Raw genomic sequence first — 25894 nt, 5'->3', positions numbered from 1 at the left:
AAAATATGCAGGGCTGGGGCCCTCGAGGACCAGGATTACCCACCCCTGATCTAAAGACTCAGCTACTGCAAAGCCAGTGGAAAATAAGTGTACAAAAGTAATACTTACTTGATCGTAGTATTTGTTGATATACTTGTACAGCTCATGTAAAGCCACAAGGCAGTTCACCTCAGCTGTGTAATTCTGTTTTGGGTCAAAATAATAGAAAGTGATAAGAAGGATAATTGCTGAGAGTATTTGAATCCAACATCCTTGCCTAATTTAAGGCTCTTTCATAAAACACTTCAGTGAAATAATGTAGCGGGCAGAGCAGAACTTTAGTTTTTCACATGTCGACTAGTCTACATCTATTACTACCTCGCCCGGCAGCATATAGAGAACCAGAGGTGGCCTGGCTTAGACCCCCATGTTGTCACCCCGGCCTGTTCAGATGTGACACAGAGTTGGCCAGAACACACTTCTCAGTCCGTGACTGAGGTGTCTTCTGAAAGAGCCTTAATTATGCATGCATCTGGTCAACTGAAATCTTATTTTATATTGTTTAAAGTGGAGGTTAAAATGGGAAAACTACATACACGGGAAAGTTCTGCTAGAGCCGAGTTCATCTCCTGATCGCTGGCAGGAATGGTCTGTCGAATGTCAGCGTAGTACCTGGAGAAAGAGAGAGAAACAAAGCTGCATGTAAAAATATGTATATACAACATATATATATAAAACTAATGAGGTCAATTAAAGAGGCTCATTTGTTAGAGAAATTCCTGCTCAGTGAACATTTATTATATCAGTAGTACAATCTGCAGGATTTTATGTGCAGTTGACAGTAGTAAGTGTAGCAGTCTGCTTCCAGACTATCCATGCATGGACGCCTTGCAGGCTTAGTCTACCTTCTGTCTGCCACTAACAGATGTCCCCAGCTTCCCTCCCTCCCTCCCTCTCCTCTCCTCTAAAGAGGTTTTTTATGCCTGGGGTCAATGGGGCGACTGGCTGCCATATTCTTACCTCTCCACCATCTGTTTGTAACGTGGGATGTCTCTGGCATACAACAACTTGTTGATGGGAGAATCCTGCACAGAGAAAATGGAGAAAAAGGTTCTGTGAATCATACAAAAACAGGTAAAATAACCAAGCTGAGTGCATTAAATATCACTTTACGGCATTGTCATCTTCTGCAGTATAGTCAACACCTAACTAAGGCCCAGCTTTACAGTTTTTGATGATGTTTTTTGTGTTTTATCACTGGTGTCGATGTTGTCAGGGTCCTGTTGGATGAACTCACCCTCCCCAGCTTGTGGTCAGCGAGGGTGCAGGAATCCATGAAGGTCTGAGCGATGACGGACAGCACGGCGTCTACGTGATCCGAGGTCTGCACGTCGAAGATGAACTGCGGGTTCTTCAGGATATTGATCCAGAATCGAAGCGGCAAACTGTTTGATGAAACAGGAAATCAAATGGATGCTGAAGTTCTACTGTTTTCTGTTACGAGAAAAAATTTATGTCTCTTCGTGAAGCATCGAGGGGTCGGGTCCTCCAGTACTCCGAACGTCAGTTACCTGTTGGTCTTCCAGATGTGGATGGTCTCGGGGTCTGTGATGCTGTGCTGCAGAGCCTGCTCGTCGAGCAGGTCGAAGAAGTATTTAACAGCCAGAGGCACGGGGCGACTGGTGCTGAGGATGGCACTGAATAAATCGTCCACAAACTTCTGCAGAGTGCCCTGCAACAGCACAGAGAATGTGACAGAAATAAATGAGCACTGAAACAAAGGCGAGATCCTTTCATTGATGGGGAAACTCCTCTGATTTTACACATACAGCTCAGTTAGCATGAATTTACAGGCACTGGCTGCAAAGACAGATGAATAAACGAACAAACAAAATCAGTATTTAAAGCATTCATCATTCTCAGAAGGAGAAAGTAGAAAAAAATGCAAAAAATGGGAACAAACTTTAAAGAAGCGGGATATAACAGGAGGCACAGTGCATTCTGGGAAATACAGGATCCATTGTAGTTTATTATACAGAGCCCTGTTTTTATTCTGGGGATGCACATTAATAAATTAACAGTACTCTGACTGCACGAGGAAGTCTTATTGTAAATTTATAAAATGCTACTTGGAGTTTATTTTAAATTTATCCAACAAATTACCTTCCAGCTCACTGCAACTGTAAAGTGTCTGAAAGGGTTCTTTGTAAAGTAAAAATGATTCTTACACGATGCGTTGATTACATATATGATAAAAATGAATATTTCATATGTGTTTAATATTGTAGGCTCACATTAGATCCTAACGGATAAAAGATTTCTGATGAAATGTAAATAATGAGACAAAGTTTGGTACCACTTTACAATAAGGCACCTCTTAAAAATATTTAATAAGTGTTTATTATGTATTAATTAAGGACGAGAAAAAGACAAATCTGTCCGGTTTCTTGCCAAATTGTGAGCCAAATCTGTTCATATTACATCTAAAGGTGCTATATTAAACATTTCAAACTAGGTTTCTACCTTGTAAGCATAATGATGTATTGGAAACGCAATTTACAAATAATTGTATTACTGCATTATACATATCCACAACTATCAAAGGGAGCCTTACTGTAAAGTGTAAGAGAGTACACTATTTATTAATGACTAATAAACATGTATAAATGTCATAATGCAGTAATACAGCACAGTATTATGTGTAAAATATGTGTTTCTAATACATTATTGTGTTTACAAGTTAGAAACCTAGTCTGAAATGTTTACACCTTTATATGTCATCTAAAGGGGAGCCTTATTGTAAAGTGGTACCCAATGTTTCTTTATAATAATAGTTTCATTTAAAATGTATCAATCAAAGATTGACGGCAGCGATTTGTGGATTTTACCTTCATGGACAGCAGACGTGTGAGGTAGATCTCGGGAATAGCTTTCGCCCTTTCACCACCTTTCTCCCTCACGCTGCCTCTCCGGCGCTTCGGCAACTCGGACTCATCGCTGGCTTTTACCAGATGCCAAAGTCTCACACCACCTTCCTCCCCATCATCCAGCATCGGGGTCTCTGGTAAGGCGGGACAAACAGTTGGATGAGTACGGCTTAAAAGATGAAGAAAATGTTTTACTCTTCATGAACTGAGAAAAACTACTATTTATGATGAATAATATATTGTTTCAACCCAATTACAGATTGCAACAACAACAAAAGATTATTCTCCAACTCACAAACTCTCACCTTCATCTAAAATCTCCGTTTTATTATATTTAGGTAAGTGTGCAGCTCTGTGTGGCCCTCTGGTAGTGTCAACAAAAACTTACATCACTTATTTTTCCCATCCCTGATCTAATAATTCAAATTTATAATATTCAGTCTAACAGCGACCTCTGGTGGTCATTTTAAGTATTTTCTGCTGATGCTGGAAAAAATAAAGAAATGACTGAAAATTTCTCTTTACATAAGAACATATTTCTGATTCCCGTTAAGTTTTTTTCTTTTATTTATACTGCTTATTCTGTATTGCTGTGTTTTTGTGACTCACTCTCTCCAGGCATGTAATCATGGCTGTCGTGGAGGTGATGTTTGATGCTCCTGGGGACCAGAGCCACAGTGGCTCCATCAGGGACCTGCAGGGACAGTCAGAACTTTCTCACATTGAGGGGAAAAAAAAGACTTTATCAATTTAAACATGATTTTTAGCTAAATGACGGTGTATCTTTGTGAAAGTGACCTTGTAGTGCTGCAAAGTGTTGAGACGCTTCCAGGAGCCTTGTACTACTGATGTCAGGTCCTCATCTGATAGGATCAGGTGACCTGCAACACCTGCCCGCCACTCTGGAGGAAAACATGTTCATGCATACATGAGAGCTCTTTAAAGACCTGAAAGAAACATTATAAACAAACAGCTAACGTGTTCCTCTCAAGTTCACATCCTGCCTGAAACAGATCGGTTCTCGTCCTTTCTGCCCATTTGGATGCTTATATATATATTTGTTTTTATTTTGGACGATGATTTAAACTGTGTGGGTGCAACTTTTTTTATTAGATAGAGAGGAGATTATGGTTCATCTATTCAAAAGTGGATTGAAAGATGTAGCTGCAGGGAGAAAGTGTGAAGTCCAAACTAACCAAGATGTAACGAGTCGACATGCGGCCTCTGAGAATATGAAGTTCCTTTCCAGGTTTGTTCCAGAACTTTCTCCTTCACCTGGGTGATGGTGTCACAGTCCAGCACCTTGGCTGGTACCGTTTGGTTGGTGGTGCCTCCGGTAGCGGCTGCAGTCGGCGTCACAACATTTAGAGTCTGAAAAATCGAAAACATAGGTTATTATTTCTTTCTTTATTTTATTTATTTACCGTTATTCTTAGTTATAGACAAGATCCATGGTTTTCAGAAACAAAATGTAATAATCTGCAATTTACTGGCACATAAATGTAGCACTGGTTTGTTTTAATTTGACACATCCCTGTTAAAGTATACAAGTACGAAAGAGGATAAGGGCCACTAAAAAAATAAAGAATTCTGAGTTTTACCTCAGAATTCTGGAAAAAAAAAAGTCTAATTTTTAACTTTTAACTCAGAATTCTGAGAAAAAAGTCAGATTTTTGGCTCTGAAAAAAGTCAGAATTCTACTTTAAATTCAGAATTCTGAGAAAAAAAGCTTGATTTTTGACAATAAACTCAGAATTCCAAAAATATAAATAAAAAAGTCAAAATTTTCACTTTAAACTCAGAAGTCCGAAAAAATATAAAAAGTCTGATCTTTCACTTTAAACTCAGAATTCTCAAATTCTGAAAAAAAGTCAGAATTCTGAAATTAAAGTCAGAATTATTTTTTCCCCAATGACCCTAATCCTCTTTCGTTTACATGTATTAACTTATTTAAAGAAGATTAATAACTGCAGCTACATTCATTAGGTTTTGTTTAGGGGAAAATAACTTGTGGATATAACATAAAATGTAGTCAAATATAGAAACCATCTTTACAAATCACAACACGACACTAAAACCATTTGTAGACATGGGTAGCTCCCATGTGTTCTCACCAGCGTACGGTACTCCACGTCCTCCCGGAGCAGCCGGTTGTCATTCAGGGTGTACTTGGCTTTTCCTGTCACGGCGTCCACAGGCCCCTTGTCCACCTGGTGTTTTATAGCTCTGAATAGCATGTAAAACGACTCCCCCGCTGATTCCTGGCCAAGCAGAAAGTCTTCAGTTATTTAGGAGCCATTACAGAACGTAGTGTTATGCATATAACTACTGTTCCCTGAAGGAAAGAAACGAGGTACAACATCATGTATGGGAACCACGCCCCTGCGTGTCCTGGCTGAAGCCACCTCTAATCACGCATTTAGGCAGGTGACATGATGACGACAGATGTCAGGCTCCGCCTACACATACTGTATATATACTGTCGCCATCACAGTCGCTCCTTAGTTCAGTAACTGCTCTTCACCGAGCCCAGCTGTGCAGCGGGGCCTCCATGTGTTGTACCTCGTTCCTTTCCTTCAGGGAACAGTAGTTATATGCATAACATTACGTTCCCTTTCAGTCAATTCACTCGGTACAACACATCATGTATGGGACATATATAAACGCCCCGCAGAGCAGCACCATGGCTCCCAGGCAGGCTAGGCTCCCGGGCAGCACCGTTCTCTTCGCCGGAGGCGGCTGTGCGGCTTCTGTGTGCTGGTCTTAAGTCTCGAGTACCGCCTGGGGATAATGCAGCGCAGAGCTTCTGCCTGCTTCTTACTCAGCTCGAACTTCGCCTGAATAACATCCAGAGACTGACCGAATAACCCGGCCGCCATAACTGGTATGTGGCCCGGTCTCTGTTGGGGACATCAGAGAGTGTCAACCACAAATGTCTCTGCGCCACCACGGTTGAGGCCATCCCTCTGCCCAGGGAGAGCGCTTACGCCGCGGGACGCACGGAGGATGTAGTCCGCGGTGAGTCGGATCTCGTTAAGGAGAGGCAGCAGGGGACTCTCGGCCGGTACCTGAGCTCCGAGCTCTGCCAGAGCCATAGCCTGGTAAGTYTGGAGCATGCTGATGGAGCTCAGGCCGCGAGCGGCGGTGGCCTGAGCGTAGTAGATTTTTTCAAGCTGCGCAGCAGAAAATCTACABGGCTTGGAAGGCAGCGTGGTGGGCCCGCTCACACCATGGTTGTGAGACGGGGCCAGATAAGCTGCTAGGGACGGCTCCATGGGGGGCATGTTTACCAGGCCAGCTTTTTCAGCTCCTTCCAAGTCCAAATACGGTCTATAACCGGGCACTGTGACGCGGGTGGACAGAGGTCTGGTCCAGCAGGACGTCAGCTCCGAGACGAAGTCTGGGAACATGGGGAGGCGGTTTTTCACCACGGTCGGTTCAGTGGGGAGGAAAAATCCAGCGAACCACGACGGTTTTTGTGCAGGAGGGGGAGCAGGCCACTCCACCTCCAGTTTCTGAGCCGTGCGACGACATAAAGAAAGAAAAGACGTGTCCTGGTCAGCACCCGCAGCAGCGGGGGCTTCTGGACTCGGACCGGGTTCATCGTCGTCTTCCGACAGACCATGCACATCCAGGCCGATATCCAGCACGGCCTCCCCTCCGTGGTGGGGGTCCAGATGAAACTGGGAAGCCTCCTCCTCTTCGTCGGCTAACCCCTCCATATATTCCACTTGGTCTGCCCAGCTGGGAGCGGGGACTTTGACTGAGGGCTCCTCCTCGTCAGACTCGGACGGAACTGGGTTGCTAGACTCGGAGAGGAGAGGGTCCTGACGCGCGACTGCAGCCTCGCCCAGCACTTTCTCCAAGAACTTAACCCGTCTCTCCAGGGTTGAGCGTCGAAGCAGGCGACAAAACGCACACGCTTCGGGCTCCATCAACGCCCTACGAACGTGGACGATCCCCAGACAGACCGGGCAAGCCTCGTGCTGGTCCTTTTCGTGGAGCGAGAAGACGCACCCCTGGGGACAGGGGCGAACTGAAGACTTCTGCTTCTTCTTGAGTATTTTTGTGCTCATCCCGAACCACAAAATTATTGTCGAGGTAAGAAAAGGTTTCTCAAAGTTAGCGCTCCGCGGGCAGACACAGTTACCAGTAGGCAGCTGCAGCTGACACCAACAAAAGCCGTTAAACTAAATCCGAGAACCTTCGAACAAACAAAGCTAATTAGCAGCAGCTAACTAGCTAGGTTGGAAGAGGTGGGTGTTCTTGCGAGGTGAAGAGCAATACAACTAAGGAGTGACTGTGATGCGACAGTATATATATGTGCAGGCGGAGCCTGACATGTGTCGTCATCACGTCACCTGCCTAAAGGCGTGATTAGAGGTGGCTTCAGCCAGGACACGCAGGGGCGTGGCTTCCCGTACATGATGTGTTGTACTGAGTGAACTGACTGAAAGGGAACAAACTGTTCTTTTTCACTTTCATCAGCCGGGCCTAAACATCCTTCTTTTACGACCAACTAAATTTCTCTGAGACATAGTGTTTTACCGTCGTGCTGTTTTCTCTTATTTGGACAGATTTTCTTGTATTATGATAAAAAAGCCACGAACAGGTGAGAAGTAACACCCTGCAGTACAAACCCTCAAAAATGTGAAGAGGCAAATAGACATCCAATTTGTCAACAACTTCTCCACCACTGATTCCGTTCTGGAAGAAAAAAAGAAAAATTGCGCACATGAGCTATATGTTGATGGAAAATAAATCAATCCTCGTTCACAATCAAGCACTAGTTGGTAATGTTCACCTCCTCAGCATGAGTTTGGGGTTCTTGGCCACATATTGTTCCACCAGGTCATTAAGCAGAGTCTTGAGGATGTCTGTGAAGTACTCCAGTTTACCGTGAAGGGCTACGGTCAGCAGAGAGGCCACGTAGGCCCGGTCCCTGGGAGAAAACGTCCGCTGGGTCTCAAGTGTGTGAATAAACTAGAGGGACGATATGGAGATGTGATGAACATTGGTGCTGTGTGATTGGAACCAATACTTTTAGGTTTAAGCCAGTAATTCATGACATACTTTAATGACCTAAGTTTTCATAACATGCTGTTTATCCGATCAAAGTCAGAACAAGATTTGCTAACAACAGTCATTCTTAAATATCACTTGTTTATCTTTGTGTTTTCCCTTGACCTAGTATTTCCTTAGGATGAAATCTTGCTTTATTAAGATGACATAATAGTGTTTGTTAAACAGTATATATGAGGCCTCAACTGCTTCAGAAGCAGAGGAAACAGAAGCAGAGAGCAGGGGACGTCTGATGGCTCGATGTTCTCTGTGTTCCTGTTGCTGCAAATAAAACTCAGCTGATCATCCCACGGAGCACCTTCATTCTTGGATCACGTATTTCTGTCTTTGTTAATGAAATATTTCCATAACACAGTCAATTTAGGAATTACAAAGCTGAAAACTACTAATTTGAAACTGCAAAAACTCTGCCATTTTAAAACACTTTTAGCTAAAACTTGGTGCGGTGGTAGCTACTCTCCATCACATACTGATGCTGGGGTTTTGGGCATTTCTAACACGATAATTTATGGATTATTAAAATTCATAAATTAGCTTCCTCGGAAGCACCACGTCTCTTAATTTGGTTAAGAATTATGAGAAGTGGTGCCTCCGAGGAAGCTAATTTATGAATTCTTCATAACATCCAAGTATCGTGTCGGCTCGGCACATGAGCTTGATTTTTTATAGAAAGTTAAATAAGCTAATTTTAACTCCATGCGTCGTTTTAATCTGTTTTTCTCTATGAAGTCTGGATCAACTCCCACTCTGAAGCATCCAACGGAGACAAGCTCTCCCCACCTTCACCAGATGGTCACCCCGTTCCTGACTGAAGGACCAGAAGAATCACACAGGCACTCTGGGTGTCTGACCAGCTGCTCCGCTGAAGCAGTTCTTTGGGGACATCACCTAGAGTTCTCCTCTTAGCCGACGCCCTGCTCTGGTACCGAACTCAGCAGAAAGACGGGTAGGAAAAATTAAGCTTTTTGCTGGTGACAAAAAGGGTGCTCAGATGCTCAGGTTACATTGATTCTCACCTTCGTATGAGATTTGATAAATCTAAACTTTGCAGCATCCCTCATTTAACTAGGACCTAGTTTAAACTCTCATCCTTAAGAAAACTCCCACCATTTCTGCCTCAAAACCCTTTTAGTGCTTATTTTAGCATTTGTTTGTTCGTTTGTGTGTTTGTTTGTTTTATTTTTTCACTTGCTCAACTATTTCAGTATTTACCCTTCTTCAAGATGTCATTATTTCATACCTGCCATAGCTTGTAAATACATTTTAATTTGAAAATAAAAGACATGTGGAGAACATGTCAAATGTAGTTAATGTCTGTGTCTTAATAAAGTTTTATTGGCTTGTCTAAGACAAGAACTCATCATTAATTTTGGGTACTGATTTAACTGAGACTGAATGGTAATAAAGTTACAGTTTTTCTTCTCTTTCCTGGGTCATAATTCTTAACCAAATAAAGAGAAGTGGTGCCTCCGAGGAAGCTAATTTATGAATTTTAATAATCCATAAATTATCATGTTAAAAATGTCCAAAACCCCTACACTGATGCCAAATCAAAAATCCAATATGGCTGCCATAGCTAAAATGCAAAATTGGCCATAACTAAGCCATTTAAAAAAATATCTGGCTTAAATTTGGGATGGTGGTAGATAACAGTGATCTCCACTCCAACAAACAGTAAATGCAAATGTTTAAAGAGCTAAAATTGGATGACACACGGCAAGCTAGTTGCTCTTCTAATCCCTGTACATCACACCTTCTACAACAAACTGACCTTGGTGAGAAAGAGTTTGCTGTTGAGCAGATTGGACAGCTGGACCAGCCCTTGCTCCACCGTCTGCCTCCGACTCTCTGGAACGTCCAGGTCTCGTCTCAGTGGCGACTCCTGGTGGCCTGGGAAGAAAATACGCTCTGCGTACGCCCGGTAATCCAGAAAGGGAATACCCGAGCCCACCAAATCACTGGACATGTCCATCATCTCCGTCATCAGGTCTAAAAACGAGAACGAATGCTTTCAGTTTGGATACAGATTTGATTTTTTTAGAGACGAGCAAAAACATGTAGCAAAACCTGGACTCTACCTGTGAACTCCTTCTTGCAGCGATCCCTGACACTGGTCTCCAGGTTCTCAAGCTGGATCTGTACCTTCTTATAGTCCCTCATGGCCTGTTTACTTTTTCTCCTGACAAAACAGCAGGGACCCACAGACCATATTAATGTAGAAAATAAAGATTAACAAAAACGGGAACTGAATTTTGCAGTTTTTAAGACAATACTTTTTATAGGTTTACCTGTATATAAGTACTATGATGAGCACTATGAGAGCCACTATGGAAGCTCCAACCCCAACTCCCACCTGAGCCTCCAGAGGAAATGTAGACTGAGCATGGCTGTCGTACTGCACTTTTCCCAGGGAGAAATTCAGATTTCCCATTTTCACCTGGGAGACACGTTTACAGACCACACGTTTAAAAGAGCTTTTAGTAACAGTTTAGGTTTAAATCTTTACAAAAAGTAAATAGTTTGTGTGTAACTGTGATTTACAGTGAATTCGGGCAGACTGTCTACGCCATCCTGCTTCCTGCTGGCTGTGACAGAAGGCTGCTGGGCTGGTGGTTCACAGTACAGGTGGTTGTGCGTCAGGGTCTTCACCAAACACAAACCCTCCCCGATCCGAGCCTCCACCTCCTGCTTGTACATGGCAAGATCCAGGAACTCTCCCTAAAACAGGACGATTATTTTACTTTTTAATATCAGCTGCAAAAGGTTTACAATGAGCACTGTCTGGAAAAATAAAGGAATAATTAATCTCACCTCAACAGAGATGATGCTGCCAGGTTTGTGGTGGTATGGTTTGCTCGAGTCATTCTTGTTCAGCTTGTAGAGCTTGGGGTTGGGCTCGTAGCTGAAAGCTTCGTTACTCACGGTGCTAAAGTCGAAACGAAGGCTGTCCAACATGAAGTGAACTTTAACTCTCGCTCCTCTGGCCTCTGGACCCACAGCAGGAGTCGGACACAAGATGAGAAAGGAGCTGTTCACCGTGCAGCGTGATTCATACTGAACGAGACGATAGGAAGCTTTGATTCACAGATTAACTGCTTTGAAATGTTTGTTGACGTGTTCGCAGAAAAGCTTTCATTCTTGCTAACACTCACATAAACTTACAAGTTTTTCATGGCAGAGCGCCCCCTTAGGACAGTTCACCTCTGGAACGATCCTCCTCCACCTTTTCAGTGGACCGATGTGATCCTGACCCCCGCTCAGATGTTTTTCTTTCTTCTTCTTGATGCTCCTCCTCCTCCTGGGAGGCAGAGCGTCAGGAGGACTGAGGGTCACTCTCATTTTCGGCTCTTGGACCACATCTAGGTTGTGACCGGAAACTCTGATGATTCTGCCTCCACTGCAAGGCCAACACGCACACAACTTCATCGGTCTTCTCAAACAATTATTCAGATTTTTAAAATATGCTCATGACCAGCAGATTACAGGTTTATGGTCTTTAAAATGTCTGTGACATCAATTTTTTTGTAATAAAAATGAATTAATTCTTGGAAAGATAACATTGATAACATACAGCAGAACAAAGTTTTATGTCGCTGAGATGAACAGTTGTTGAGATATTCACATATGAAGAAACAGGAAGTGATGTCAAAGGGGAATGTCTGCAAGTGAACAGAGCATTGCTACATCTGCTAACAACACAGACTGTAAAGAATAATCAAATGTTTGTTTAGATTATTTTGAGTCACCATCAGAGAGATGAAGAGTCAGAGTTTAAATAGTATTGTTTCAATAAACAAAGACCTCAGAGTTCCTCTTTGATGTCACTTCCTGTTTCAGTTTAACTGAGCCAAATCCAAAAGACAATGCCAGTTATGTGACAAAATGTCTAAAATCGTGTTATGCCAAATTTCTTAAATATAAAGATGCTTTCTTTGACTTTTCGTATTTGAAATATATGCATGTCAGAGGCACTTTAAAGAAGTAAAATTAATAATAAAAAATAAATGGTCCAGCCTCAAATCTTATCTTCTGATTTTAATACTTTGTTTTAGTCTAAATACACATAAAGGTGTTTTTTATGCTGTAACAGTGACAAAAAGGTTTTTTTTTTTTTTACAAAACTAAATGTGTGTAAAAAATTAAGTCAATGTATGCAAATGTTTAAGTATTAGAAATGACTACCTTATCAAATAATGCAACTTTATATTAGTATACATATATTTATTGCATGGGCATTTTGTCAGAATGACTGTATTTCCTGTTTGGTTAACTCTTAACAAAAATTTAAATATCTACAATTTTTTTATACATATTTTTATAAAATGATAGTAATTGTCCCAGCACTGCACCTGAAAAAGCTTCTGGATGGTGTGGCCCTTGTGATGTTGGGGTTAGGGGTGTAATTATACACCGAGCCCTCCAGATGGCGCTCTGCTCCACCGAAGCGCACGGTGATGTTATGCACTCCTGTTCTGTTGCTACCTCTGGTCCGACATCTTATTTGATCCTCCTGGATATTAAGACTGAACACAAAATATTTTTTAATATTATTTATTTTGTTACATTAAACACAGTTTGTCACCAAATTAGAAACAAAGATTTTCAAAATAAACCGTACGGCTCCTTTGGAACACTTACACTCCACAAGGAACTCCTCCAATTAAGACGCTGATTTCTCTGGGATGTCCCGTCTTCAGTCTCCGCCCTCTGATGGTGAGAGATGAGCCCCCGGCTTTGGGCCCCCTCTGAGGGAAGATGCTGCTGAGGACAGGGTTCTGGAGACAAAAACGTAGAGGAGCAAAAAATTTACAACGCGGGATGTAAAGATGAAGGGAACAAAGGAAAAGAAGAAGTCAGATCAATAAGCCAATGCTGAGCGTGTGATTTATTGGGAAGAAAAAAAAAACAAACCACAAAGCCATTCTGGGGAAACATGGAGTGTTGTCTCACTGCCAAATCCTGCACCGATTAATCTCTTTGTAGCTTGGAACAATTAATTAAGGCTGCAGGTATAAAATGTAGTAAACAGGCAGACGAGTTGTTACTCCATTGTCTTGCTGTGGCTCACTTACATTTAACCAAGCGAAACCCAATTAAAACGAACAGCAGGGAGGGCTTTTATTTCCTTAAATGGACCAGTTCCCCCAAAACAGTTCTTTTTTTAAACAAATGCGTCTGACTCGTCCCAAATGAACAACGTTCTTTAAATTTCAGTGTTTGTTGATTTCTGAACAACACCAAGGGATAGCCTGTTCCTTTCAACGAGATCCCGATTTGTCTGATCCAGTCTACGCCCTCGAGCGATCACTGTGATCTTTAAACTGAACCGAACCTCAGGGGGAATTATGTAAGAATTGTAAGTAAGTGCTGCCTTTGAACTGCGTAAGATAAATGCCCAAGAGAAGGCTTTATTTTGAAAATACTCGCTTATTCGTTCTTGGACAGGTGCAAATTTTTTGCCACATTTTGTATAAAAAACAGCATTTATTTTATTTTATTTATTCAATTTATTTCATTCAAACAACAAAATCTATATACAGTAAAAATAAAAACAAAAAAAGAAAATTTTGTCATGAATGAAAAGGGATTTTGTGTATTTTCCAGGCACATAGTTCAGTTCGATACTACAGTCAAGTAACTGTTACCTTCAGTTGTTATAAAAATATTTCACTGTATTAATCAAAAATAAATTAGACTTTGCATCATAGATGATATAAACACCTTGAAATTGGCATCTGTCTCTTAAAGAACCTCCTACAGTTTCCGACACTCCCACTTCAGCACGACTTCACAACAGTGCTTTGGGGGAGGGGTGCTCCGTGGGGCGGCAGCTCGGGTGCAGACTGAGCTTCAGGGAGGAGCTTTGTATAAAAAGGCGGAGCTTTGTACCAACAAGTGTTTGAGCAGCTCCACGTGGTTACCGCAGGAGATTCAAGGATTTATCAAACAAGAATAAACGAGTCAAAACAACACTCTGGATATGTTTTTTGACATTATAACATGATATAAAGATTAAAAACTCAATTTTGCATAATTCCCCTCCCCCTCCTCTTTAAAAGTTTAAAGTAGAAGTAATACTGACCTGAAAACTAAAAATCTGAGCTGAAATTCCGACTCCTCCACCTCTCACTTTGACAGAGACGTGGCCGCTCTTCTCCCCTCCGCTGCTCGTAGTTTCACACACTATCCTGCAAGACAGCATCACACAGCTGCCACCATTAGGCAAGCTTCATGGATCATTCGGTGTGTGTGTGTGTTTGTGTTGACCGTGCTGACAGCTTGCCTCGAGGACACTTCGTATCTGCTGTGGATAACGCTGCATAGCACTCCAGCGACTGTGACTGAGCTCGAGATGTCTTCAGCTCTTTGACCAAGGTTGGAACCTGAAATAGTCACAACTGTCCCTCCCTCGACCGGGCCAGACACTGGATCCAGCTGAAACATAGACATACAACAAATATGACATGCGTATCGGATAGCACCAAACACTATTTAAAGTGAGAAATAAGGCCTGCATCAAAGCTTTAAACCAGTTCTAATTTATCTACGGTTTTATTCTTGTTCATCAAACTAATCAGACTTTCTGGAAACTTTTAAAGTTCTTCTTTAGACAGTTTTTTACTAATTTTCTATCCAGTTAATGAACCTGGTCATGTCAGCATAAGGCCATGTCACACTACACAACTTATGCCATTTTACCAAACATTTTTATGTCTAAATTGCTAATAAAATTTATATTTTTGATCCATTTGTTAGAATTACATTATGTACATGCCAGTGGCGATGCTAGGTGTGAGGTCACTGGGGCTTTGGCCCCAGCTGAAATCTGATTGGCCCCCTGAAGTGCCCCTGTCCTGTCAGTCGTCTGTTCTTTGCCTGAAGCCGGGTTCCCACCAAATGCGTTTTGAGCAGCAAAAATTCGCCCAACGCCTCAAGTTGGACACACTGAAAGGCGTTCGGTGTGAACGCGGCAGCAGACTAGATGCGCTTCTGAAGAGGGAGAAGCGTGATGGGTGAAATAAAGATAGAGTAAAGAAAATGGCTGCTTTATTTACTGAAGCGCAAGCAAACGTTGCGCACAGCAGATAATTAATTCACCAGATAATTTAGAGGCGGTTTGTTCGGCTAGTTTCACCGCTCCAGGAGCTGCGAGCTGATGGACTTTTTTTTGTCCCGAGCCCAGTTTAACAGCCAGTTTAGCGAGCCGCTGACCCACATCGGTGCTGATATCTCCAGCCAGAACACCAACTGCAGATGGTCGATTTCAGCTAAAGAGTGCCTGTCCATCTGTTTCAGGTTCAGAAAACTGTCATGTGGAAAAATGGTTCTCTCTGATTGGTTGCTGCGGCGCGTCGAGCAGTGAAAGTTCAATATTTTGAACTCAAGCAGCGGCTGCTTTGGACGCGCCGCATGCAAGTAAAACGCTCTACCACACCTACTGCTACCTTGTGCACCGCGATAAAATGGCAAAATGCAGTGCGTACCCAGTTGAGAGCGATAATGATGGATGCAGTTCCATGTCCAAACGCTAGTGGCACTAATGAGTCAAATAGTAAAGTCCAGCATGAATCAAGCTTAGAGAAGTCTTCTTCTTTTCTTAAGAACGTTTGAACAATCCTGCAAAAAGTCTTTCAACTGACAAACAATGACTGGATTTTCTCACATGCTGTGTTTAAGAGTATTTAATTTATTTACAATAAAAATCAATGTAAAACTGGTGAGGAGAATATACTGTACAAGTTTTTTTTTAAAACTACATTACTTTCCAGGTATTTGAACATGTGCAAAAGTATACACCTTACCAAAACAAGGGATTTCTGTGCAACGATGGTGAACAAATACTTGGCCCCTCTATGAATTTTTTGGCCCCTCGATGACCCCTTATGCAGAAAATCTACTACTGGTACACGCTGAAAAGAAGCTTCCTGTAGATTTTTTCATTTCCATCTTCAATGTAGACGTCTTTAAAATGTTCATAAGTTGGCATAAGTTGTCTAGTGTGACATGGCCTTTAATATGTGTGTGCTTAAGACTTATGAAACTGCAGAAGTGGACAAAGAGTTGTCAGGCCTAAAATAGTTGCTTGAAGTTGATAAGTATTTTAAAGTCATTCTGCAATCAAGTTTTCAGAAATCATCAAAAATACTGTTTTCTGTTTATCAAAATGAGTTAATTTTGAGATTTTTTTATAGATTTGTCTGTTATGAGTCCACGCATCAGTCTTTTTATGGCTGAATGATGCACAGATCAGAGTATCGACACACAAATAATGAACATCGTCTCCACCTCCTTTGTTTTTTTTTTGTTTTTTTCCAAACTGAAGCTAATAATATCCAGTTTAAGGACGTTGCCATGATGTATTTTTGGAACCACAGCACATGTTTTGGCTTCAGCTTCCTTGTCGCACTTCTGTGTCTTGTTATTAATACATGTTAATGGGTCAGAATAAATGGTCAGGTTCTGGAAGGAAAAATGAGGATTAAAAAAATTACAAATAGACATGCAGAAAGTAATGAATGTTATTTAACTGGATCACTTAAAAACGCAAGGAAGTGTGTCTCATTAGAAAGAAAATATAAAATAAGAGACTTAAAACTTTTGCACAGTACTATTTTTACAGCTCATCTAACTTTATAATGAAGTAATATAATATTAAATTACGGTAGGTTAAAAAACAAACATGTTTATTATAGGGCTGAATCATTTTAATATATTTGTTTCTTTGTCTCAGCTTCAGGTACAAACTCATAAAAATGTCACAACAAACTGAGATCATTCAGTTTCTTCATGCCTCAGCTTGATATCTAATCTTGAGCAGCATCTTAAATGTGGAGGAAAGAAAAGGTCTGAGAGGCTGGGTGGGTGTCGTACGATGTGGGTGCTGCAGGTTAACCTCCTATTAAAACTGTACTGTATCTGCACAAATGATCTTAGCCCAGACTAAAAGACTCTTAAAGGATTTGTGAGGAGGGGAAATTCTCTCAATGCTCTCTTAAAGTCGGACTTGAACACACGTTCTTGAAAGCATCGTGGTGCAACAGGAAAATGAGCTGGACTCGAATCATGCTGGTGATCAAGATAAACTGGCACTTGTCTGGTTTTCTTGAGTCGTGAATCTTTGTGATAAAAGTTTTTAATCTCTTGAAGTCAACGTCACGGGACAAAGCAAAAAAAGATCTTACGAAAAGAATGACCGGCGCGGGGCAGGTGTGTTTGATCTCATCGGCGCAGGAGTCTCGATACACGCAGTGAGAGCTGGCAGCTCCGCCGCACCAAACACAGCCGTACTTCGGGTCGGCGGTTTGACACCGGCTGCAGTCGGACCGACCCACTGAACAGTTGAACAGAGTCACTGTAACAGGAGCGGGAGAGACGGTGAGAAAAAAAAAAGCAATCGTTTAATCGGGTTGTTGGGCATTACTTTGAAAGAGTGCAAACCTGATGACATACAAAACCAAAAACAATTCAGTTAAAGCTTGTAGATTCTCTCACACACACCTACATCAAGAGTTGCAGCTACACACTATAACCTCTCACCGTGAAGATCTTCAGCGCTGTCGATGAGGAAGTTGTTTTTTCTCCTCACGTTGATAGTAGCAGGGTATTCCTCCACTGAGAGGGAGTACACATACTGCAATAACAGAAGCGGTTAGGAGGACAATGAGAGGAAACGATTATCTCAAACCTGCAAGAAATATATGGAGGACCGAAACTGACATAATTTGAAATAAAAGCAGAAATATATGAAAGGACCAATAAATAAATAAATACACTTAAAATGCACCAATTAAATTAAAAAGGCAAACTTTACCTCATGTTTTATAATTTAATTGACCTTATTTTTAATTTTTTCAACTTAGTTCCAATTAATTATATATTTTTGCAAATAATTTATATTTTACTGTTTAAAAATTATATATTTTTTTGCTTTTGCTTTTCTTTTACTTGTACATGCATTTGTGTCTCCTGAATCATTATATTTAATCAATTTTTATCATTTTTCTCACATCTTTATTTCCATGTGTTATTTTTTACATTTCTCTGTCACTTGTATTTACACTACCTTATGCATTTCTGCTGCATTATGCAAATAAGGTGGGCGGGGCTTATTGGGTCAGCTGGGTCCTCTCCTTTTGGTCAACAGACAGGAAGGAGCAGGATCCATGTGCAGACTGACTGTGCATGCTTGTGCTGCCTCAGTTTAGCTTAAACTTTAAAGTTCTTTTATTTAATTGGTGCATTTTAAGTGTGTTTATTTATTTATCGGTCTGTTTATATATTTCAGCCTTTTTTTTCTAATTATGTCGGTTTTGGTGACTGTTTCTGACCTGGTGAGGTTGGCAGGTGATGAAGTAGACCGATGGCCAATTAGCATCTGGCTCTACTGAGGCCTCCACCACCACTGACTGACTCTCGACGTCCAGAACACACTCATATTCCAAAGTCTCATCCTGAATGAACAAACACGTTTAAAGTCTCAAACTAAACTTATAATTACTTACTTTATTTTATCACTTTATCACAATGCTCAGAGAAGAATTAAAAGTGTAAAATAAATCGTGCATTATGTTAAGTGTTTCTATTTTCACATTAAATACAAAATGAGCTGTATTTACATGAAATAAATGTAGACCTGCAATGATGGATAAAAGAGCCATTATGAATGTTTACATTACCTGAAACAGGTTTAAGTGCTGACCCACTAGTGTGATCTTCCTCTCCACATTCACAGGGAGGAGGGAGGAATCTTGAACTCTTTCCACACATGGGCATTCCTGATGACACATTGCAAAGCATTGTGGAAAATATCTACATTTAAGCTTCGCTATCCATTCAGCCAACTCAGGTTTGCATATAACGGTAAGAAAAACTACAGCCATTTGGAGAACTTAAACCAAACTGTCCATTATTCTTCCAGAAATGTAAACATGAGCATAGCAGATACAAAAAAGTAAGACAAAAACCAACATAAGAGCAGAAATGAAACACAAGATGCACAAGTAAAACATTAAGATTAGAGATGGAAATGCAGCTATCTTGTTTCTCATAGAAGGAATTGCTGAGTTAGCTTAACAATATTACTTGCCAGCAGAACTAAATGAGGTGACCAGAAATGATATGGAGAGAGTAGAGGAGTCAATAAAACCTGTTGGGTTAATGCCTTAAATTACTCGGCTGCAGCTTCACGTTTGAGATTACATTGATTTTGTGTCAGTCATGGTTGGATTTGTGGACCTTTAAAGCGAACTCCAACAGGAGGGAGTTACTCAGTATTCTACACCACAGTAACTGACTGTACACTGCAGCCTCTATCACCCAGGTTCATGCAACAATGTGGGCGTAGTGCCTTAGTTATCCCAGGAATTGCAACAAAAAAACAGTTTGCATGAACCACTGCAAATTTTCTTTGCAGCTGTTGTTGTTTTAAAAGGGGGCATATGCAAAATCCACTTTTTTTAGCCATTAAATTTATTTTGTTGTGTAATTGGTGGTCTCTACAAGTGCAGAAACGTATAATTCAATTTAATTTCCTTGTCTTCATTCTCCTCTGTCTCTGGGTCGGATTCTGGCACCACCATGTAAAGCTGGATGGACATGGATGGCTGGATGTGGACATCTTTTCGATAATTTGTAAATATAAAGTTTCTGCGCTGCTATATATTCACAAACCCCTCTATCAAACTGGAATGAACCGGTCTGAAAGCTGGAAGGGGGCGGGGTGTGAAGCGCCTCAAAATAAATTGATCTACGACACACCCCAGAAAAGGGGCAGGGCTTGTGGATTTACAATTAAGGATGAATTCAGACCAAAGCATTGCAGATCCACTTTATATAAACTCCAACTGAAGCATTTAAATGTGAAAAAAAAGGATTCAAAAGCATAATATATCTCCTTAAAAATTGTAGCTTTTAGCTAACCTTTTGCAATTTTCAGATAGATTTTTGTTATTTTTAACTTACTCTTTACAGATTTAAGGTTCTGGCTACTATTTTGCTACTAGTAAAAGGCTTTTAGTTAACCTTTTGTTACTATCGGCTTTAAGCTAGTATTTTGCTTGTTTTAGCTTCTAGCTTTAATTCAATTAAATTCAAAAATACTTTATTAACCCCAGAGGGCAATTTGATAATAATAATCAAAATTAGATAATTTAAAGGGGCAATATTATGTGTTTCTCAGGCATGTATTTAAATTCCATACCATAATAAAGTAACTATGTCACCTTCAGTTGTTATTAAAATGTTTATATGTTTAAATAAAAAATAAACTTGTCCTCATCATATTGTTTCTAAACACCTTGAAATTGGCCTCTGTCTCTTTAAGAACCTCCTTCTGCTTCTGTCCTGCCCATTTCAGCATGGGGCTGGGTGTGTGTGTGTGTGTGATCTGTTAAATAACAGTAAATAAAATAAATAAATAAAATCTGTGATGAAGAAGCTCGGCTTGGAGACACAGCCCAGAGGAGGAGCTGATCCTAAAAGGTGGTTCTAGTCCCAACTGGTTGTTTTTGCTCCCCTGCCTGCTGCCTCAGGACACTACAGGATTTCTCAAACATACATGAATGAGTCAAAGTAAGACTCTGTATGTTTTTGATGAGAGGATAACATTATAACATGATTTAAAACTCAAAAAAGATTTTACATGATATTGCCCCTTTAAGGAAATGCATCTCGCTTCCTGCCTTTTAGACCAAAGATTTAAACTAAAATCAACTTCTTCTAACAAAGATGTGCTGTAGTTACAGCCAATTAGCCACAAATGGACGTCACAGCTAATCCTCAAATAAATTACCATAATAATGTTTATAAATCTTATTTGAACCTAAGTTGCTAACTTTGAGCCGTTTTAAACGTTTCATTAAAGAAGAACCTGTCCAGAGGACCTATACAATTTTTTTCCTTTTAACTTTGAGCCAATTGGCCAAATATTTGTAAGATATAAGTTCAAGATATAACCCACAAATATCACTTCTGGAGTGCTTTATTAATATTTTTTTCTTACTCTGGAACAAAAAGCATGTTTCTTGTGTTGCCGTGAACATTTCTGCCTCGGCTCCAAAGCGTGTCTCCTGCACTCACCCGGACATAAGACCCAGAAGAAGAATCAGACTGAGGGTTTGCTTCAGGGTCGTTGTCAGCAACAGTTTCAGGTGACTGTGTGTAGATGGGTGAATGAGCAACAGATGGAATCATTTCAGAGACCGTCTCTTCCTCAGGTCCATGCGGCCTCGGTGGGCCGCTCTCCTCAGAAGTGGCCAGAGGAAAGACATCCTTGTTGGCGCTGATGGAGGGGACTATAAAAGGAGCCACTTCACTGGGAGCAGCTGAGCTTATCTCAGAAGAGGAGCCCGTTGCTTCAGCAGATGGCTTTAAAACGCTCAGCTGAGAGTCTGCATGGCTATTAGTGGTCGTGGGCAATGTAGTGTGGGTCGTTTCAGCTGTGATGTTTAACTTGTTGGGATCTCCATCCTCTGAAGAGACACTTGCAGCTACGTTTGTTGTTGTCTCTACAACTGTGGTGTCGGCTTCAGTGTGAGTGGCGCCGGCCTGGGTGGAGGTCCGGACCAAAGGGGACGTTGTAGCGAGGGTAGGTGGTGTGGTAGCTCCAACGTTCGGGTCGGTGGGGGTTGTCACTGGTGTTGAAGATGAGGGAACAGCTGTTCTGATCGGGGCAGGTGTCTCTGTGGGTGGTGGTTGTGTTGTTGTTGTTGTAATGGTTGTTGTTGTTGGAGCAGTCAGAACAGAAGGAGGTGATGGTGTGGGTTTTCTGGTGGGAGGTGGGAGGGTGGGTGTTGATGGTGTAAACTTGACGATGGAGAAGCAAAAGCAAACAAACAAGGAAATGAGAGGAACAGAAAAAAAAGCAAGCAGGAAGACAAAATTAGGATGAAACAAAAAAAAGATATTCAAAAACAATAACTGAAAAATGATATGGTTTAAATAAATAAAAAAGCAAATAAGGTCCTAACCCAAACATGATGCTCAAATCAGTATTTTAACGTCTTTGAAAGATAAACCTGCTGCTTGACAGTTTGGTGTGATCAAATAAACCCCCTGAAATGATTGTCAGACTTCTTAATGACTCACATGTTGGTTGTAGATGGTGACTCCTTCACTGCAGGTGTGTTTATGTGTGCAGACATGCTCATGAATACACCAATTACACCCCCAGCGACTGCTAACACACCCGTGGCATCTGGCAGAGCACAAAACAAGATCGGGGGAAAAAAAAGTTTGCAACTGACTAAGTGTTGGAAAAGTCCCCAACAGCAATTGAAAAATAGTGAATCACTTGAAACGGTGCAAAATACAAGTTCATACTTTGTGTACTTCCACGTTAATTACTGTACATGTAATGGATTTCTAACGTGCTGGAGCTGATTTTCCATGTATTTTATGACAGGTGTGTACTCACGGTCTGCGCCCGGAAAGCTCCTGGACCAAACTGCAGTTGTAGAAGGTGAATTCTGTCTCTGTTACAGTCACGTTAACGAAACGCAGCGACAAGGTCACCATCACAAACTCTGGGAAAATTGAAAATGCAGGTTGAAATACGGCCACACGCAGATTCGGAGGGGTAGCAAAGCTTGTTTAGCTGTGTGTGTAAGAAGTAAATAGGGCTGGGTATCGATTCGGATTTCCCAAATCAATTCAATTCAATTTACAAGGGCCCGATTCGATTCACGATTCAATTTGATTGATTTTTAAATTAGTTAAGGATATCTTGTAGTAACATGTTTATTTTGATATAGAAGACATTCTCAAAGGAACTAATTCTGCAAATAATAGAAACTAATTCTAACTTGGTGCATTGGTAAAATTATAAACATTAAGGGCAACCTTGTAAATTGGAGTTTAATCTTGAAACAAAACTGTCTCAAGTTAAGGGTTTAAACTAAAAAGGAATTTCAAGACAAAGAGTTGTTGGATACAGTAGTTTTGGAATCAAGACTTTCCTTTTTGATGGATCCTATAATTAGACTTAGGTTTCCTGACTTATTCTTCATTTCTGCTGCTTTAGACTTAGACTGCTGGAGCACAAACTGAGCACATTTCCTCACTCTGCTGTTGTCTTTAGTCTCTCTTCTCTACATGTTTATTGTAATTACTGTATTTCTATCAATAACATGTTTTTTTCTTTTTGTCTCTTTTCCAGAAGAAGATGCACCTGGACCAGTTCTTCTGTGTTTGTCTGTGTCTCTTTCCTGTCCTCCAACCCAGCCGGTCGAGGCAGATGGTCTCCTGTCCTGAGCCTGGTTCTGCTGGAGGTTTCTTCCTGATTAGCAGGGAGTTTTTCCTCTCCACCGTTTGCTCAGGATGGGAGACTGTGATGAAGTGATTCAACACAATCTGCTGGATTCTTCTTTAGATTGTTCTTTTTTTCATGTACAGTGCCCTGAGACAATGTATGTTGTGACTTGGCGCTATATAAATAAACTGAATTGAATTGAATTAGTTTGTAAGAAACTAAGAATAATTTTCTTATCACTAAGAAGTGATGGGAATAAGGTTGCAGGAGAAGAGGTGGGATATTATAAGTATACCTCTCCCCACTCTTTTGAGTGTATAAAAACTGTATATTTGTAGTGTTTCCGTTAGCGTCTGGCCAATAAAACTTATTAACAAGAAGAAAGAAAGAAAACAAAGAATACTTCAGCTTATACATTCAATCATTGTTTTAATTACATTAAAATGTTTTTAAATTTCAAAATAATATTGGTAACAAAACTAAACGATTTTGTTAGACTGTCATCTTTCACACACTTATACATACCGAGGAGAACAGTTTCAGTCAGATTACGTACCATAGTTTTGGTTCGAACACCGGAATGAGACGCTTGAAGCTTCGTTTCCCGCTACCGCGTCCGAGCGCAAATCTTTGCAAACAAAAGTTGTCATGGCCTCTGCTACCTTTAAGTTCAGCTGAGAATCAGCTGTAATGTTAGTGATTCCTTTGTTTCTTTTGTTTTGCAGCGGGTTCGGATGTTATCAGTCCATTAAATGGACGTTATTAGCAGTTATCAGTCCCATAGAATGGCTTCAGACTGTCCCGACAGTGCCCACTAGTGGGTTACCAGTGCCATATACGTTGGAATGCAACAAACTGCTAACGCCAGAGTCCGGTCTACTTAATCGTAGCCCATGTCATTTTCTCTAAAACTAACCTTAGTGGTTTTATGCCTCATACTAACCAGATTTCATAAATAAAAAACCTTAGTGGCTTTATGCCTCATACTAACCAGATTTCATAAATAAAAAACCTTAGTGGCTTTATGCCTCATACTAACCAGCTGACAGTCTGAAGCCATTCTATGGGACTGATAACAGCTAATAACGTCCATTTAATGGATGATAACATCCGAAGCAGGTGTTGTTTTACCCTAGACAACTTGTCGAGTGCTAATGTTAGCACTGAACGTCAACCAGATGTTAGTATACGGCAAGCCAGGAGTTACACACAACATGAAAATGCGCAGCTTAATTGCACACAACGCTCATTGGGAAAAATTGATCTCATGCCTTATGAATCGATTTCCACAAAATTTGAACAAATTAATCGATTTTTTTAACCCAGCCCTAAAAGTACAACAACTAAAATCTGCCTTTATTATGTGAAAAACAATAAGTTTAATAAGTTATCAATTTATTCAGTAATTTATCCAGATTTAAGCATGTTTAAAGCTTTAAAAACACTTAAAAATAGAATATTTTCCCATCTTTAAATCCTTCAATAAAGAGGGAAGACTGACCATCTCCTGGGCCAATGAGGGGCAAACTGTTGGCATCGGGGGTGGAGCAGATCACACCAGTGGTAGTGAGCAAGGCAGGAGTTTCTGTGTCCTGGAAGAAGCAGGAATACGCCTCTCCTTGTTTCAGATTAGGGAGGCCCTCTACTGACAGAGCAATCTGAATGAGAACAAACATTGAGGAAGAGAAACACAGTTAAAAAGGAAATGAATGCTCTTTAATGAGTTTAGATATTTGTAGAGCTGAAACAACATAGGACATATGAGGTCATATTTAAGTGACACGCTCCAAAGCATTCTGTTAAACTGTTCCAGCATTGCATGCTTCATTACGTCTGTTTTTTCTCCACGGCTAATGTTGTAGAGATTGAGGCGCTGGATGCTGAGGCACTGCTGCGTCTGGTTGAAACTCCACAACCACTGGCCCTGCATAGACCCTCGCTGGCACTCCCACCGCTGGCCACAGCTGAAATATAGCAGGAATATTACGAGATTGGGAAGTCAAGTCTGTAACAACAAGCAGAGAGAACACATCCGCCAGACTCACCGTCCCTCCAAGACACACCAGCCACAGTAGGGGTCTCTGGCAGACAGACAGGATTGACAGTCTGAGTGATCTCCACATTCTGCAACTGGACGCTTCTCAATCTGAATAAAAAGGCAGATAAGTGAATTTAAGTAATTAAAGGCAATTTACTAGTCTGAATAAGGCAGATATGGAGACTATTAATCTCAATGAAGCACTTTACACAATAAAAGATAAGCATAAATACCAAAATAAATGTAAAAACTGTCATTTTGGAATCTCCCTGACCAAAATCTCAACCATGAATATGATTAAAACAATAATTAATCAGGTCCCTCTACCAGAGAGTCAATCAATAGGCGTGTGGTTAACATATCAAACCAATCGGATTCTTCCATGAAGACTTGATTTACCTCAGAGTGTTTTGGATTCATTTGACTTCCAACCACAATGTTTTCAATTTGATTTATAAACGAGTCGGCTGGATGTTCATTGCTTCATTACTGAGCCACATCCTGAAGAGCTTTATATGTCGAGTCTCCACTTACTATTTTTTTTTTTGGAAATTTCTAAACAAAATAAGAATATTTATTAGTTGATGTCAGTCTTATTCTTACACTCTCATGATTCATAAA

At 40.8% G+C, this 25894-nt stretch overlaps 1 protein-coding gene across 2 annotated transcripts in view; it reads right to left on the bottom strand.

Moving 5' to 3' along the window:
• The window catches only part of plxnb1a (plexin b1a), a 79324-nt gene that overhangs the window by 2445 nt on the left and 50985 nt on the right, over nucleotides 1-25894 (bottom strand). Inside the window, exons 7-38 of one of the 2 annotated variants that reach the window (XM_014019866.1) lie at nucleotides 25281-25381; nucleotides 25067-25199; nucleotides 24737-24893; nucleotides 22402-22510; nucleotides 22074-22182; nucleotides 21066-21791; nucleotides 18665-18763; nucleotides 18317-18439; nucleotides 17526-17619; nucleotides 17171-17340; nucleotides 14272-14423; nucleotides 14071-14176; nucleotides 12627-12763; nucleotides 12338-12511; nucleotides 11151-11385; nucleotides 10800-11042; nucleotides 10530-10706; nucleotides 10277-10425; nucleotides 10067-10167; nucleotides 9760-9977; nucleotides 7711-7889; nucleotides 7547-7613; nucleotides 5021-5167; nucleotides 4103-4277; nucleotides 3705-3808; nucleotides 3516-3600; nucleotides 2868-3040; nucleotides 1551-1711; nucleotides 1277-1424; nucleotides 1000-1064; nucleotides 576-651; nucleotides 109-183 (exon numbers count right to left, since the gene is read on the bottom strand). In XM_014019866.1, the coding sequence (XP_013875320.1) occupies nucleotides 109-183; nucleotides 576-651; nucleotides 1000-1064; nucleotides 1277-1424; nucleotides 1551-1711; nucleotides 2868-3040; nucleotides 3516-3600; nucleotides 3705-3808; nucleotides 4103-4277; nucleotides 5021-5167; nucleotides 7547-7613; nucleotides 7711-7889; nucleotides 9760-9977; nucleotides 10067-10167; nucleotides 10277-10425; nucleotides 10530-10706; nucleotides 10800-11042; nucleotides 11151-11385; nucleotides 12338-12511; nucleotides 12627-12763; nucleotides 14071-14176; nucleotides 14272-14423; nucleotides 17171-17340; nucleotides 17526-17619; nucleotides 18317-18439; nucleotides 18665-18763; nucleotides 21066-21791; nucleotides 22074-22182; nucleotides 22402-22510; nucleotides 24737-24893; nucleotides 25067-25199; nucleotides 25281-25381 (4968 nt within the window). The remainder of the gene's footprint in view (nucleotides 1-108; nucleotides 184-575; nucleotides 652-999; nucleotides 1065-1276; nucleotides 1425-1550; nucleotides 1712-2867; nucleotides 3041-3515; nucleotides 3601-3704; nucleotides 3809-4102; nucleotides 4278-5020; nucleotides 5168-7546; nucleotides 7614-7710; nucleotides 7890-9759; nucleotides 9978-10066; nucleotides 10168-10276; nucleotides 10426-10529; nucleotides 10707-10799; nucleotides 11043-11150; nucleotides 11386-12337; nucleotides 12512-12626; nucleotides 12764-14070; nucleotides 14177-14271; nucleotides 14424-17170; nucleotides 17341-17525; nucleotides 17620-18316; nucleotides 18440-18664; nucleotides 18764-21065; nucleotides 21792-22073; nucleotides 22183-22401; nucleotides 22511-24736; nucleotides 24894-25066; nucleotides 25200-25280; nucleotides 25382-25894) is intronic. The other variant, XM_014019867.1, reaches the window with a different exon arrangement.

The sequence above is a fragment of the Austrofundulus limnaeus genome, unplaced genomic scaffold (genome assembly GCF_001266775.1).
Source record: "Austrofundulus limnaeus strain Quisiro unplaced genomic scaffold, Austrofundulus_limnaeus-1.0 Scaffold234, whole genome shotgun sequence".
Taxonomy (NCBI): Eukaryota; Metazoa; Chordata; class Actinopteri; order Cyprinodontiformes; family Rivulidae; genus Austrofundulus; species Austrofundulus limnaeus.
The sequence above is the reverse complement of the archived record's forward strand: the minus strand, read 5'-3'. Positions and strand labels throughout refer to the sequence as shown.